The sequence below is a fragment of the Papio anubis genome, chromosome 7 (genome assembly GCF_008728515.1).
Source record: "Papio anubis isolate 15944 chromosome 7, Panubis1.0, whole genome shotgun sequence".
Lineage (NCBI taxonomy): Eukaryota > Metazoa > Chordata > Mammalia > Primates > Cercopithecidae > Papio > Papio anubis.
The window spans coordinates 75812830-75826204 of NC_044982.1; the positions used below are offsets into that span (position 1 = coordinate 75812830).

At 37.1% G+C, this 13375-nt stretch overlaps 1 protein-coding gene across 7 annotated transcripts in view; it reads right to left on the minus strand.

Moving 5' to 3' along the window:
* SCFD1 (sec1 family domain containing 1) overlaps positions 1 to 13375 on the minus strand; it is a 104622-nt gene that overhangs the window by 1552 nt on the left and 89695 nt on the right. For 6 of the 7 annotated variants that reach the window (XM_003901676.5, XM_003901677.5, XM_021941098.2 and 3 more), the window contains 3 exons: positions 13134 to 13186; positions 10291 to 10324; positions 9595 to 9660 (listed from right to left, as the gene is read on the minus strand). In XM_003901676.5, the coding sequence (XP_003901725.2) occupies positions 9595 to 9660; positions 10291 to 10324; positions 13134 to 13186 (153 nt within the window). Of the gene's footprint in view, positions 1 to 9594; positions 9661 to 10290; positions 10325 to 10428; positions 10513 to 13133; positions 13187 to 13375 lie in introns of those variants that run through there. The other variant, XR_002523287.2, reaches the window with a different exon arrangement.

Genomic DNA, 13375 nt, shown 5'->3' on the forward strand with positions numbered 1-13375 from the left:
CTCTACTGGGGATTTGCTAATTTCTTGTATGTATTCTAATTTCTTGTATGTATTGTGAACCTGAAGGTAAATTCATGAGATTTCTTTTGTAATATAAAAAAAGTTTATTCTAGCACAAAGTAATTTGATGATTCATCAAAGAACAGAGGAATGATGGCTTTGTCACACAACTCTGTGATGTATAAGCTGAGCAAACATTAGTGGCTGAGTACATGTCCTAGATGACCATCTCTGAGAATAAATAAAAAGCCACAACTCAGATTTTTTTCAAAATGAGATGGTATATAGGTCATATAATTGGGATTCTTGTGGCTAACAGGCATTAATTAAAGGTAGAGGTCGCAGTCTACAAGGAGAAAGCAGGCACAGGGAAACATTAGAGGGGTCCAGAACTTCTAGGCATAGCTCCCAGGAGAACCTGATTCTTGTTCAAGGAGAGGTCTTTTATGCCTCACTGGTCAGGTAGGCAAAATTGGGCTGCATGACCAGACTCAACTGCAGAAACCAAGGGAACATGACAGAAACCAGGTGCAAAATGTAAAATCAATCTTTACATTTCCTACTAAACAATGCTGGCAAGCCAGCGCAAGGTTGCCCCCTGGTTTATCGTAGTCTCTAGTCCCGGACTAGAATTCATCACTAGTTAGTACTTCATTCAGGTTTGGCTAAACGAACATCAGCACCATGGATCCCAGTATTCCTGGAGATAAGCACAAGGGTATAGTAGCCCAGTTGAGATTAATCCTGACTTGTACAGTCCCCACCCTGGGCCAAGCTTTCTTAACCAAATTACTCATCATCATTCTTTTCTAATTGCTTTTAGCCATCCAATGAAGTGTAGGTGTAATTTTAAAGAAACTGCAGTTTACCAAACATTCCAGTGCAGACTTGTTCTTAATCATGTACAAGCTTGATGACCCCTTTACTTCCTCTCTCAGTTAAAAATTGAACTTTATGGGCTGGGCGCAGTGGCTCATGCCTGTAATCCCAGCACTGTGGGAGGCCAATGCAAGTGGTTCACAAGGTCAGAAGTTCGAGACCAGCCTGGCCAGCATGGTGAAACCCTGTCTCTACTAAAAATACAAAAATTAGCCAGGCGTGGTGGTGCGTGCCTGTAATTCCAGCTACCCAGGAAGCTGAGGCAGGAGAATTGCTGGGAAGCAGAGGTTGCAGTGAGCTGAGATCACGCCACTATACTCCAGCCAGGGTGACAGAATGAGACTCTGTCTCAAAAAAAAAAAAAAAAGAAAAAGAAATTGAACTTTATAAAACGTACCAATATATTGATTCAATGTAAAATTAACTCAATGTAGTTCTTTCTCTAACCAATCACCTTCTATCAAGAGAATACCTTGTGGTTTTAAGTCAAGTTCCCAATTCGCCAATATCAGTATTATCAAATGTTTTGATAAAATCAGTCAAATTATTTTTTACCAATTATACCAAAGTTATGCCAAATAGCATTTACATTATGGGTTAGATTAACAACATTACTAAATAAATCAGAATTACAGCAGTATTTTCTGGCACTTGCCCCTTATGTCGTGGACTATTATAAACCAAGGGTCATGTTACTTAATTCTGTATTGCAGGTCTCATGTAGGCATAGTCGCGTGTTTAGTTTCATACTCCAAGACTGCACTGACAGAGGTTTCTAATGATGTGAGGAAGGCTGTCATAGACCTACTAGCTCAGTTCCTTCTTAATAGGGCTGAATGGTAGGGAAAAGATTGGGATTATTCAGGACAAAAAACGAAGGGATTTAAAAATCCTCTCAGGACAATTAAACTGGGGGGCTTAGTAGCTACTAAAAATTTAATGGATCTAAAGGGCATCTATGAATAATATAATAAAATATATAATATAATGGTCAAAGACTAGATGCTTTGCCCCTATGATCAGAAAGAAGACAAGGATGTCTGCTCTTGCCTCTTCTATTCAACGATGAATTGAAGGTTCTAGCCAGGGCAGTTGCAGAAGACAGAAAAGAAGCAATACTATATCTATTTATACATAACATGATCTTGTATATAGAAATTTCTAAAAATCCATTAAAAACAATTGGAATAAACTCAGCAAGGCTGTGAAACGTAAGATCAACATATAAAAATCAGTTGGATTTTTAAGGACTTCAAATGAAGAATCCAAAAATGAACTTAAGAAAATGTCTTTTATAACAGCATAAAAATATACTCTGAAGACTACAAAATATTGAAAGAAATTACAGATATAAATGGAAAAACATCTCATATTCATGGACCAGAAGCCTTAATTAAGATGAAAATACTCCCCAAACTCATCTACAGATTTAAGTATGCTCCCTATAAGAAAGTCTTTGTAGACATTCACAAATTCTAAAATTCATTAAAAAATTGCAAAAGACCCAGAAAAGCTGAAACAATAAAGTAGAAGGACTCACATGTGTCCTGATTTCAAAAAGTACTAAAAAAGCCATGATGATCAACACAGTATAATACTGGTGCAAGAACAGACCTATAGATCTGAAGAATGGAACTGAGAGTTCAGAAATAAACTCATACACATCAAGTGATTTTCAGCAAGGTTGCCAAAACCATTATATGGGGGAAATAATGGACTTTTCAACAGAAGGCAGTGAAACAACTGGATAGCCATATGCAAAAAGATGAAGCTGGATCTTCATACCATATTAAAAAATTATATAATTCTTAGAAGAAAACTCAGGGTCAAATCTTTATGACCTTAGATTTGGCAAAGGATTCTCAGATATGCCACAAAAAGCCCAGGCAACAAAAGAAAAAAAGAGATACACTGGACTTCGCTGAAATAAACTTTTGCGCTTTAAAAGACACCATCACAAAATGAGAAAAGACAACCCAGAGAATGGGGGAAAAAGATCTGGAAATCATATATCTGATACGGGAATTGTATCAAGATTACATAGAGAATTCTTACAACTCAATAATAAAAAGGCAAAATAACCCAAATAAAAATGGACAGAGGGGTCCGGCGTGGTGGTTCAAGCCTGTAATCCCAACACTTTGGGAGGCCAAGGTGGGTGGTGGTGGCACGTGCCTATAATCCCAGTTACTTGGGAGGCTGAGGCAGGAGAATCGCTTGAACCCCGGAGGCAGAGGTTGCAGTGAGCCGAGATTGCACCACTGCACTCCAGCCTGGATGACAAAACGAGACTCCATCTCAAAAAAAAAAAAAAAAAAAAAAAAAACCCCACAAAGGATCTAAACAGACATTTCTCCAAAGATATACAAATGGCCAATACACACGTGAAAATATTCTTGACTTCGTAAGTCATCAGGAAAATACAGATAACAAAGCAAGTGTTAGTAATGAAGTGGAGAAGTGAGAACCCTCATACACTGCTGGGGGGAATGTAAAACGGTGCAGCTGCTTTGGAAGATAGTCTGTAGTTCTTCAAATGATTACAGAGTTACTAAGTGACCCAACAATTCCACTCTTAGGGATATACTTAAAAGAAGTGAAAACATACATTCACACAGAATTATGGTGGCCATTATCTATGGTTCCATGTGCACAGCAACAGGTCTTGTCTAGAATAGACACTCATTTGGATGTGTATACCTGGTAGCTGCAGGAATCACCTTTAACATTATTAGAGGCCACAGCAGAAACCATTTCAATTTAGACCTCCTACTTAGGTATGATCTGATAAAGAAACCCACTTTACTGCAGGTGCAGTTCAACAATGTGCTAACCACCATTATCTACCATACACTAACTTATCTACCTCACCAAACACAGTGCTCGCTTCGGCAGCACATATACTACCTCACCAAACACAAAGTATTGGAGCAAATATCTGAAACACTTTTCAAATTGCTAATGAGAGACAGAGTTACTTGCATGATGGAATGTGTGTCAAAACATAAAGGGCATGGAATTAAAGGGGGAATCAACACTAAATAGATTATAGAGATACTTCAGGAAAAATAAGGGAGGGTAGAATAATAACACAGGAACTGATAACAATTTCCTCCATATTTCTGAACATTTTCCTTTTTCTCTGACTGATCATGTAGAACATGGATATGGATTACATTTACAAGCTCAGAAAGAAGGATCAGTTGCAAACATGACATGAAGATAATACCTCTAAATATAACTGTCTGAGGAATGATGGAATGGACTGTTTTTATTTTCACCGATCTAAGCTTGGAATTAATGGTTTTTTTGCATCTTTCCTCACACGTGGGCAAGACAGTCCTATAAACTTGTAGTTATTCACCCCAACTTCATGTGACTGGGAATGGACGAAGGGGAAAAGCACTGGCCAGTCTCACATTGCCGTCTGCTCCACAGGTAAGTCCTCTTGCCGAATCTGATGGTTCCTAACTCAAGGGTCGAGGTCTGGGTAAAAAACTAACGACAGGAGAAAGGAGGAAAAGTCTTTACTCTCAGAAAGGGAGCCAATAAGTAAATAATGCAAAAGAGAAAGTTAACATTATTTTGGTATCTTGTAAAAGCCTGGGCGCAAGAAACTGCTCTCAGCTATATTTATAGATGCCCGTAAGACCTGATGAAATTGTCTCCTTTACTTGAAGCTGTCTAAGGTTGCAGAAGATTTAATAATTTAATCTGCAGAATTTTATCTGAATCTTGATGGTGCTAATAACATCTTGAGGATAAACACAGAATAATTCTAATGCTTGCCTTTTGGCTCCTGTTGGTTTTATCTATTGTACAGAACCGCTTTGGGGAGGCAAAATTAGGACACTGTTGTCTCTGAAATGCACACAAACGATTTTGTTGAACAACGAAGTCACAGACCACCATGTAACTATTAAACACAGTTATGATTTGTTAAGAAAGGTGCCCAGAAACACAGACATAAAATAACTGCTGCATTTCCAACTAGTCATAGTGTCGTGTGCTCTAATGCCTATGGACCTTGTTTCTGTGGGTGGAAGGCACTGAGGTTAAAAAATTCTTGGTACTGAAACCAAGTAAGGGGTAACTAGGTGGGCTTCCCCACTTACCATTGATAGCCCTGCTCTTTCGCTGAGAATAATTACTACTCATATGACACTGTCTCGGGGAACGGAAAACTTTTGTCTCCCCTCCTCCGCCATCTCTCAGAAGGTTCCTGAAAGATTTTGGATCCAAAAGATATATTCAAACAATATTCAAGCTATAAAAACTCAATGGCAACAACATATTTGGTGGTTAAACCAATTTGGGCAGAAACACTGGCACAGTTCTATGAGTCCCATGCTAAGCCCAATTTGCCTTTAATGAAAAGAGACATACTGAGGAAGATGACTTAATGACCTATTGGTTGTTTACAAGAAATGTTATTTCAGGAGGAAGGGAAATGGTGGCAAGCAGCCTGGAAAAATGATAAAACAAACTCAACAGTTACATAAAGATGGGAAGACACATGCACCCAGACTCAAGAAGGATTAAGTATGCTCCTCAATTAAAAGCTGAAGCAGGGCAAGGAAAATGGCCTGGTATCTTGGCAGAGTGAGCAAAAAGAATGAATTTATGGGAAACTTACAGTGCCTCAGTCAATTATAACATTTTGGTATATAAGCAAGAGTTGATTTTGTTGAGAAAGACGAGAAAACATTTAGTAAGCAATCTAAATCATAATGTAATTGCTACTTGGTGCAAATGGTATCATTGGTGAGGTTCTAAGCAATCTAAATCATAACATAATTGCTATGTGGTGCAATACTGGTATCATTGGTGAGGTTCCTAAGAACAAATCCTATGACCAAATGAATGAGCAAATGTATAAGGAAATTGAATTAAAACCCCTACAAGATGGTCTTCTGGTAAAAGGCCAGATTATCAGAGAAAGAACTAGACTAATAATTGTTATAAAATTTCACAAAATTCAACTTTCTGTGGTAGAAAGAGGTAAAACTGTCAAGCTTGTACATGATTAAGAACAAGTTTTCACTGGACTATGGTAAACTGCAATTTTTTAAAAAGTTATAAATCTACTTCAGTCACTACAAATGATTAGTATTTTGGTGTTTATCTTCTTGTTTTTCTGTTATATAATGTAAAAGATGCCAAAAGAAGAATGATGACAAGTGATTTAAAAAGCTTAACTAAGGGTAAAGAGTGTGTGGAATGCATAAGTGTCTATTGCAACCATGTGTTTATCCCTAGAACACCTGGAACCAGTCATGTTGCTAACTATTGGCCAAATCTGAATGAAATGTTCTCAGTAGTGATGAATATAGTCCTGTGCTAGGGTCAAGACTAGGGGGCAACTTGTACTAGCTTGTCAGCACTGTTTATAGAGATGGTTTGCATCTGGTTTCTGTCATGGTCCCTTGGTTTCTGCTTTTGAGCCTGGTCATGCAACTTAATTTCTGCTATGAAACTAGAAGAGTATTAACCATTCCCGCTTGAAAACTGGCACAAGATAAGGATGCCCTCTCTGACCACTGCTATTCAACATAGTATTGGAAGTTCTGGCCAGGGCAATCAGGCAAGAGAAAGAAAAGGATATCCAAATAGGAAGACAAGAAGTCAAACTGCCTCTGTATGCAGATGACATGATCCTATATTTAGAAAAGCCCACACAGTCTCAGCTCAAAAACTTCTTAAGCTGATAAACAACTTCAGTAAGGTCTAGGAAACAAAATCAATGTGCAAAAATCACTAGCATTCCTATACAACAGTAACAGTCAAGCCGAGAGCCAAATCAGGAAGAAGCTCCCATTCACAATTGCCACAAAAAGAATAAAACACCCAAGAATACAGCTAACTAGGGAGGTGAAAGATCTCTACAAGAACTACAAACCACTGCTCAGATAAATCAGAGATGACACAAACAAATGGAAAAACATTCCACGCTCATGGATAGGAAGAAGAAATACCATTAAAATGGCCATACTGCCCAAAACAATTGATAGATTAAATGCTATTCCTATTAAATTGCCACTGACATTCTTCACAGAACTAGAGAAAACTATTTTAAAATTCACATGGAACCAAAAAAGAGCCAAAATAGCCAGGGCAATCATAAGGACAAAGAACAAAGCTGGAGGCATCATGCTATCCGACTTCAAACTATACTATAGGGCTATACAGTAGCCAAAACAGCATGGTACTGGTACAAAAACAGACCTACGGACCAATCAAACAGAACAGAGAACCGAGAAATAAGACTGCATACCTACAACCATCTGATCTTCCACAAACCTGACAAAAACAAGCAATGGAGAAAGGACTCCCTGGTCAATAAATGGTGCTAGGAAAACTGGCTAGCCATATGCAGAAAACTCAAACCGGACCTCTTCCTTACACCCATATACAAAAATCAACTCAAGATGGATTAAAGACTTAAATGTTAAACCCAAAACTATCAAAACCCTGGAAGACAACCTAGGCAATATCATACTGGACATAGGAACGGGCAAAGATTTCATGACAAAGACACCAAAAGCAACTGCAACAAAAGCAAAAATTGCCAAATGGGATCCAATTAAACTAAAGAGCTTCTACATAGCAAAAGAAATTATCAACAGAAAACCTATAGGATGGTAGAAAGTTTGTGCAAACTATGCATCCAGGAAAGGTCTAATATCCAGCATCTATAAGGAGCTTTACAAGAAAAAACTACCCCAGCCCAGATGCGGTGGCTCACACCTGTAATCTCAGCACTTTAGGAGGCTGAGGTGGGCGGATCACTTGAGGTCAGGAGTTCGAGACCAATCTGGCCAACATGGTGTAACTCCGTGTCTATTAAAAATACAAAAATTAGCTGGGTGTGGAAGGGCGTGCCTGTAATCCCAGCTACTTGAGAGGCTGAGGCAGGACAATCACTTGAATCTAGGAGGCAGAGGTTGCTGTGAGCCGAGATGGCACCACTGCACTCCAACCTGGGCAATGGAGTAAGACTCTGTCTCAAAAAAATAAATAAATAAATAAAAATAAAAAAAATAAACACCCATAAAAAAGTGGGCAAAGGACATGAACACTTTCAAAAGAAGACATACATGTGGCCAAAAACATATGAAAAAAAGCTCATCACCACTGATCATTAGAGAAACGCAAATCAAAACCACAATGAGATACCATCTTACACCAGTCAGCATGTTTTTTTTTTTTTTTTTTTTCTTTAAGATGCTGGTGAGGTTTTGGAGAAAAAGGAACACTTATACACATCCCTTTTTGGAATGTTGATGCAACTGTAAATTTAGCCATTGTGGAAGGCAGTGTGGCGATTCCTCAAAGACCTAAAGACAAATACCATTCGACCCTGCAATCCCATTACTGGGATTTGGGGTATATACCCCAAATGATATAATCATTCTATTCTAAAGATGCACGCACAGATATGTTCACTTGCAGCACTATTCATGATAGCAAAGACATGCAATCAACCTAAATGTCCAATGATGTTAGACTAGATAAAGAAAATGTGGTACATATATACCATGGAATACCACGCAGGCATAAAAAATAATAAGATCATGTTCTTTGCAGGGACATGGATGGGGCTGCAGGCCACTATCATTAGCAAACTCACTCAGGAACAGAAAACCAAATACTGCATGATATCTACGTGAGAGCTAAATGATGAGAACACATGGACACGTCAGAGGGGAACAACACATACTGAGGTCTGGTGGAGGGTGGTAAGAGGGAGAGGATTGGGAAAAATAAAAATGGGTACTAGGCTTAATACCCGAGTGATGAAATAATCTGTACAACAAACCCCATGACACAAGTTTACTTATATAACAAAACTGCACGTACCCCTGAACTTAAAAGTTAAAAAAATAAAAATAACCTTTGTACAAGACTAGGGCTCTTCTGAAACTAATGTATCTCACACATATATCTTGGTGGTTCACGATGCAAAGATGAAGCGTGTCCTATGAAACTAAGATAGAATCCCAAGTATAGTTGTTTGTTTTGGAGCTCTGTGGCATCTGCCTGTGTGTTTTTGTCTTCATTGTACCATAACCCTCTACCATCATTAAGGCATAAGGACATAAAGAATGATCATTATTTAATGTTAAGTGAATAAATGAAGATTACAAAATGACATTCTAAAAATAGCTAATTCTGTTGCCCGTGAATTTTAAATAGTGTTTTTCCTTTTCAAAGTATGTCCCTTCCTTCCTTCCTTTTTGCTTGTCTGCCACTCCCTGCACTCCCCTTCATTTGCTACCTCTATAGCTTCTGTTTGCTGAAAAAACAAAACAAAAAACCCCAAGTTTGTTAGAAGTATGTTGCTGATTTAAGTTAACAGGAGTAAAGTGCATATTATTCAGATAAATGAGTTTTGTAAATCATTTCATGAGAGTTTTGTTTTTTTTTTGGAAGAGCTTGCTTGAGGTCTCTAAGCATTTGATGTTATATTAAGACAGGTAGCTGCAAAGTGCATTTATCAATAAGATACATTGTTTTCTAGATTAAGTGCAATTTTAGGCCAGAAATGAATGTGATAGGAATAGGAAAACAATAAACATTTAAAAATCATATATGCATGATTTTTGAAACTACCTTTTAGAAGTTATAAAAGGATCAGGATAGCCATCAGAGAATGCTAGTGTTCTACCTATGAAACCATCTAACAACAGAATAAAAAGTCTAAATAAAATGTACCTTTATGTAGTCAACAAGATTTTGATATTCAATGTAGTTGCCTCCTCCCACCACAAAAACAATGGCCTAAAATGCAAACAGATTAAAAAAAAGCAACACGGTTTTTAGTCTGAAACCTATTCTAAAATTAAGGTTAAAAAATGCTAGCCAAAAGTCATATTCTAAGCACCTGATGCTATTTTAATTATTAGGAAATGTTTCTAAAAAGTCATATAAATTTCTATAAATTTCTAATGTCTCTTGAGTAGTATGAAGAGATTTTTCAGAAACAATTTAGAGGAAAATAACTATAATTTCCAGTATATGTTATTTACTGTATTTTTTATGGAGAAGCTTCTTTGTATTTCAAATGAAAACAGTCATGATATCTTCACAAATGTTTGGAATCCAATTTCAGAAAAAGGTTCCACACATGTAAAAAACTCTCACTGCAATCTGAAAGACTTCATTGCTTGTGAATTATTTGTCAGTTATTTTTAAGCTTAAAATATTATAAATATAAGCAGCTTTATAAATTAGAAAAATACAATTGCTAGGCCAAATTTTTTGACAAGAATCTTGGGTATACACAACTGGATTGATCAAAATTACCATACACTAGTCATCATAAAGCCACATTTGGAACAGACAGTCTTCAAGATTGGTCACCTTTCATCTTTCCTTTCTAGGAACAGAGAATTTTTATATGAAACTTACCTCTTGGAATGGATTCTTATTTCTGGGAACTGAGCTGTAATAAAGAAAAACCGTACTGAAAATTTCACCCATGGCTTTTACTATGAATAAAATAGGTATGGGAAATACACACACATGCACTATTAGATAAGTATTTACCATTCTACCTCCTTCACTTCCTTAGAGAGGTGGGTCCTTTAATTTTGCAGAGCCAGGTAGTGAACTGGGTTTCATAGGAAGAAGCTAGAAGAGGGAGATATCTCAGAGTCTAAAAGAAAATGGGTCAACCTATTACTTTAAAATAAAATTCTAGGCCGGGTGCAGTGGCTCAAGCCTGTAATCCCAGCACTTTGGGAGGCCGAGACGGGCAGATCACGAAGTCAGGAGATCGAGACCATCCTGGCTAACCCGGTGAAACCTCGTCTCTACTAAAAAATACAGAAAAAAACTAGCTGGGCAAGGTGGCGGGCGCCTGTAGTCCCACCTATTTGGGAGGCTGAGGCAGGAGAATGGTGTAAATCCGGGAGGCGGAGCTTGCAGTGAGCTGAGATCCTGCCACTGCACTCCAGCCTGGGCGACAGAGCGAGACTCCGTCTCAAAAAAAAAAAAAAAAAAAAAAAATTCTAGATGAGCAGCAGCTCCCATGAGAAGGAGTATAAGTCTGGGTATGTGGTGAATGGATAAGGCATATATTTTATGTGGTAAATTTTTACCACACTCAATATTATATATAGTTTGTGGATATCTACATTTGTGGAAAAACTGTATAAATACATCTATGGGAAGAATAACAACTCAGGAAGCAAATGGGGAAGGGAAGGAGGGATCTGAATTTTGCTGTAGCTTATTTATTAAAGATCTCTTAGACACCAAAGTATTATAAAAATATACATAATAAAGACATTTTTCAAAGCTTGTGCGAGTCTAGACTTATATTTGAGTGCTAAAACAGGTTGTACAATATGACTTAAAAGGACAACTTAGATTTTCCCCAAAAGTAATTTCTGAAAATCTCAACTGAGAAAAGGGGGCTATTATAACTTTCCTTAATTGTTCAGAGGCTGATGACACAGTTCTATAATCTTTTCCTCATTTCTATGGCCTGTCTGAATATTCCACAGAAGAAGCTACAAGTCCACCTGACTGAAATGCCTCTTCAGTGTTTCAGTTCCTTAAAGAGTAGACATGGATGAGGACAGGTAAGACTTACAGAATAGTATTACTAGTTATTAATCACCAAGATTTAACTGTGATGGGATAGCTCAGGAGAAGGCTCTGTTAAAAATGAAACTCTAAGCTTATCTGTCTTATCAATGCTAATATTCTTCCTCATTACCATGCATAAACTACATTAAGGATTAAACATTTCTCAGTAAATTTTCAAGAAGCCAAGTATCCCTTAATATCCATGAAGGACTGGTTCCAGGAACCCCCATAGACACCAAAGTCCACAGATGCTCAAGTACCTTATGTAAAATGGTGTAGTGTTTGCATATAACCTATGCACATCTTCCCATATACTTTAAATAATCTCCAGATTACTTATAATACCTAATACAATGTAAATGCTATGTAAACAGTATAACAAACTATATAGTTTACATTATATTAGGTATTGCTTAGAGAATAAACACAAGAAAAAAAAAGTCTGTACATGCTCAGTATAGATACAACCATCCATTTTTCCCCCCAAATATTTTCGAACCCTGGTTAGTTGAATCCATGGATGAGGAACCCATGCATATTGAGGGCTAACTGTGTATCTACTTGATAGCTAAATGCAAGGAAGGAAAAAACGTAAGCTGGAGAATCATCAATATAGGAAAAAGTTGCTAATCTATTGTTGTAAAGTGTACAATCAGTGGTTTTTAGTATATTTAGAGTTGTACAACCATCACTGTCTAATTTCAGAACATTTTTATCACCCCTAGAAGAAGTCCTGTACCCATTAGTAGTCAATCCTCATCCCCCTTTCCGTAATCCATTCTTTGTCAAATTCTCTCTTGCCAACAGCAGCTGCTGTTGGCAGTTCTTATGCAACTTTGCTTGTTATTTCTGGTAAATTCAGAAAAGGGAATAAGATTTCAAGTTATCAAGCAATTTAATCTAGTGACTAGATTATTTTCACACCATCTACAAAGATGTGAAAGCTTGGGATAGAGCGAATGTAAAGTTCTGAAGATCCCAAACATAAGGAAGAGGCAAGAAACTAGCTTCACTAGCTTCATCTACAGACAAATCATTCCAAGGCAGTTATTCCTGGCTCCCCACCCCCAATTCTGCCTATTCTTTTTCTGTATCTTGTAGGCTATCTGTCATACCACCGCTAATTAAATCATGAAAAATAATATCCATAAGGATATCTTACCATCCAATGTCTGTGGTAAAATGCAGAGTTTATTTATAGAATGCTTCATTGACACAAGGTGTTATATAGCAACAGTTCCCAGAGACTTTAATTTTATGGACCAGTTAAATAAAAACAACCAAACAACTGCTATCCAATATAAAGCTCCTATTTTTTTCAATTGGTCCAATAAGAATATTCATTTAAAAACACATGTTATCCAAATTTCCCTCACCTACAATTAGTTTCTAATACCGCCACCATTTCATAAAAAACACCAGTAAACATCTGAATGGATTTGTGTGTGTGTATATGTGGAAGGAAAAACATCTAAATGCTAAGTATCATTACTAGAGATATCTCTGGATAATGAGATTATACATACTGTTTCCTTATGAGTTTTCCATATAGTTTGGATTTTTAATAATAAGCAGTACTATATAATAAAAAAATCAATTATTTCCATTCTTGAGGGGAAAAAATCCATAACAAGTTAAACAAGACCAAAGCTGCTTACCTGTCATTGCCCCGTAGCATTTTGGGATCAAAATATCTATAGTCATCAGTTTCCTATTAAAAAAAATAGAACTTTACCATGACTGTGGAATTTCTCTTTAGAAGGTCAGTTTGGCTTAGAGTATCCTATTTTAATGAATCTATCCATTTTGTAGAATGTATAACAACCACCCCTAATACTTAATGAACACTTACTATGTGCTAACCTTTATTCTAAGTGCTTTAGATGAAATTACTCAATCC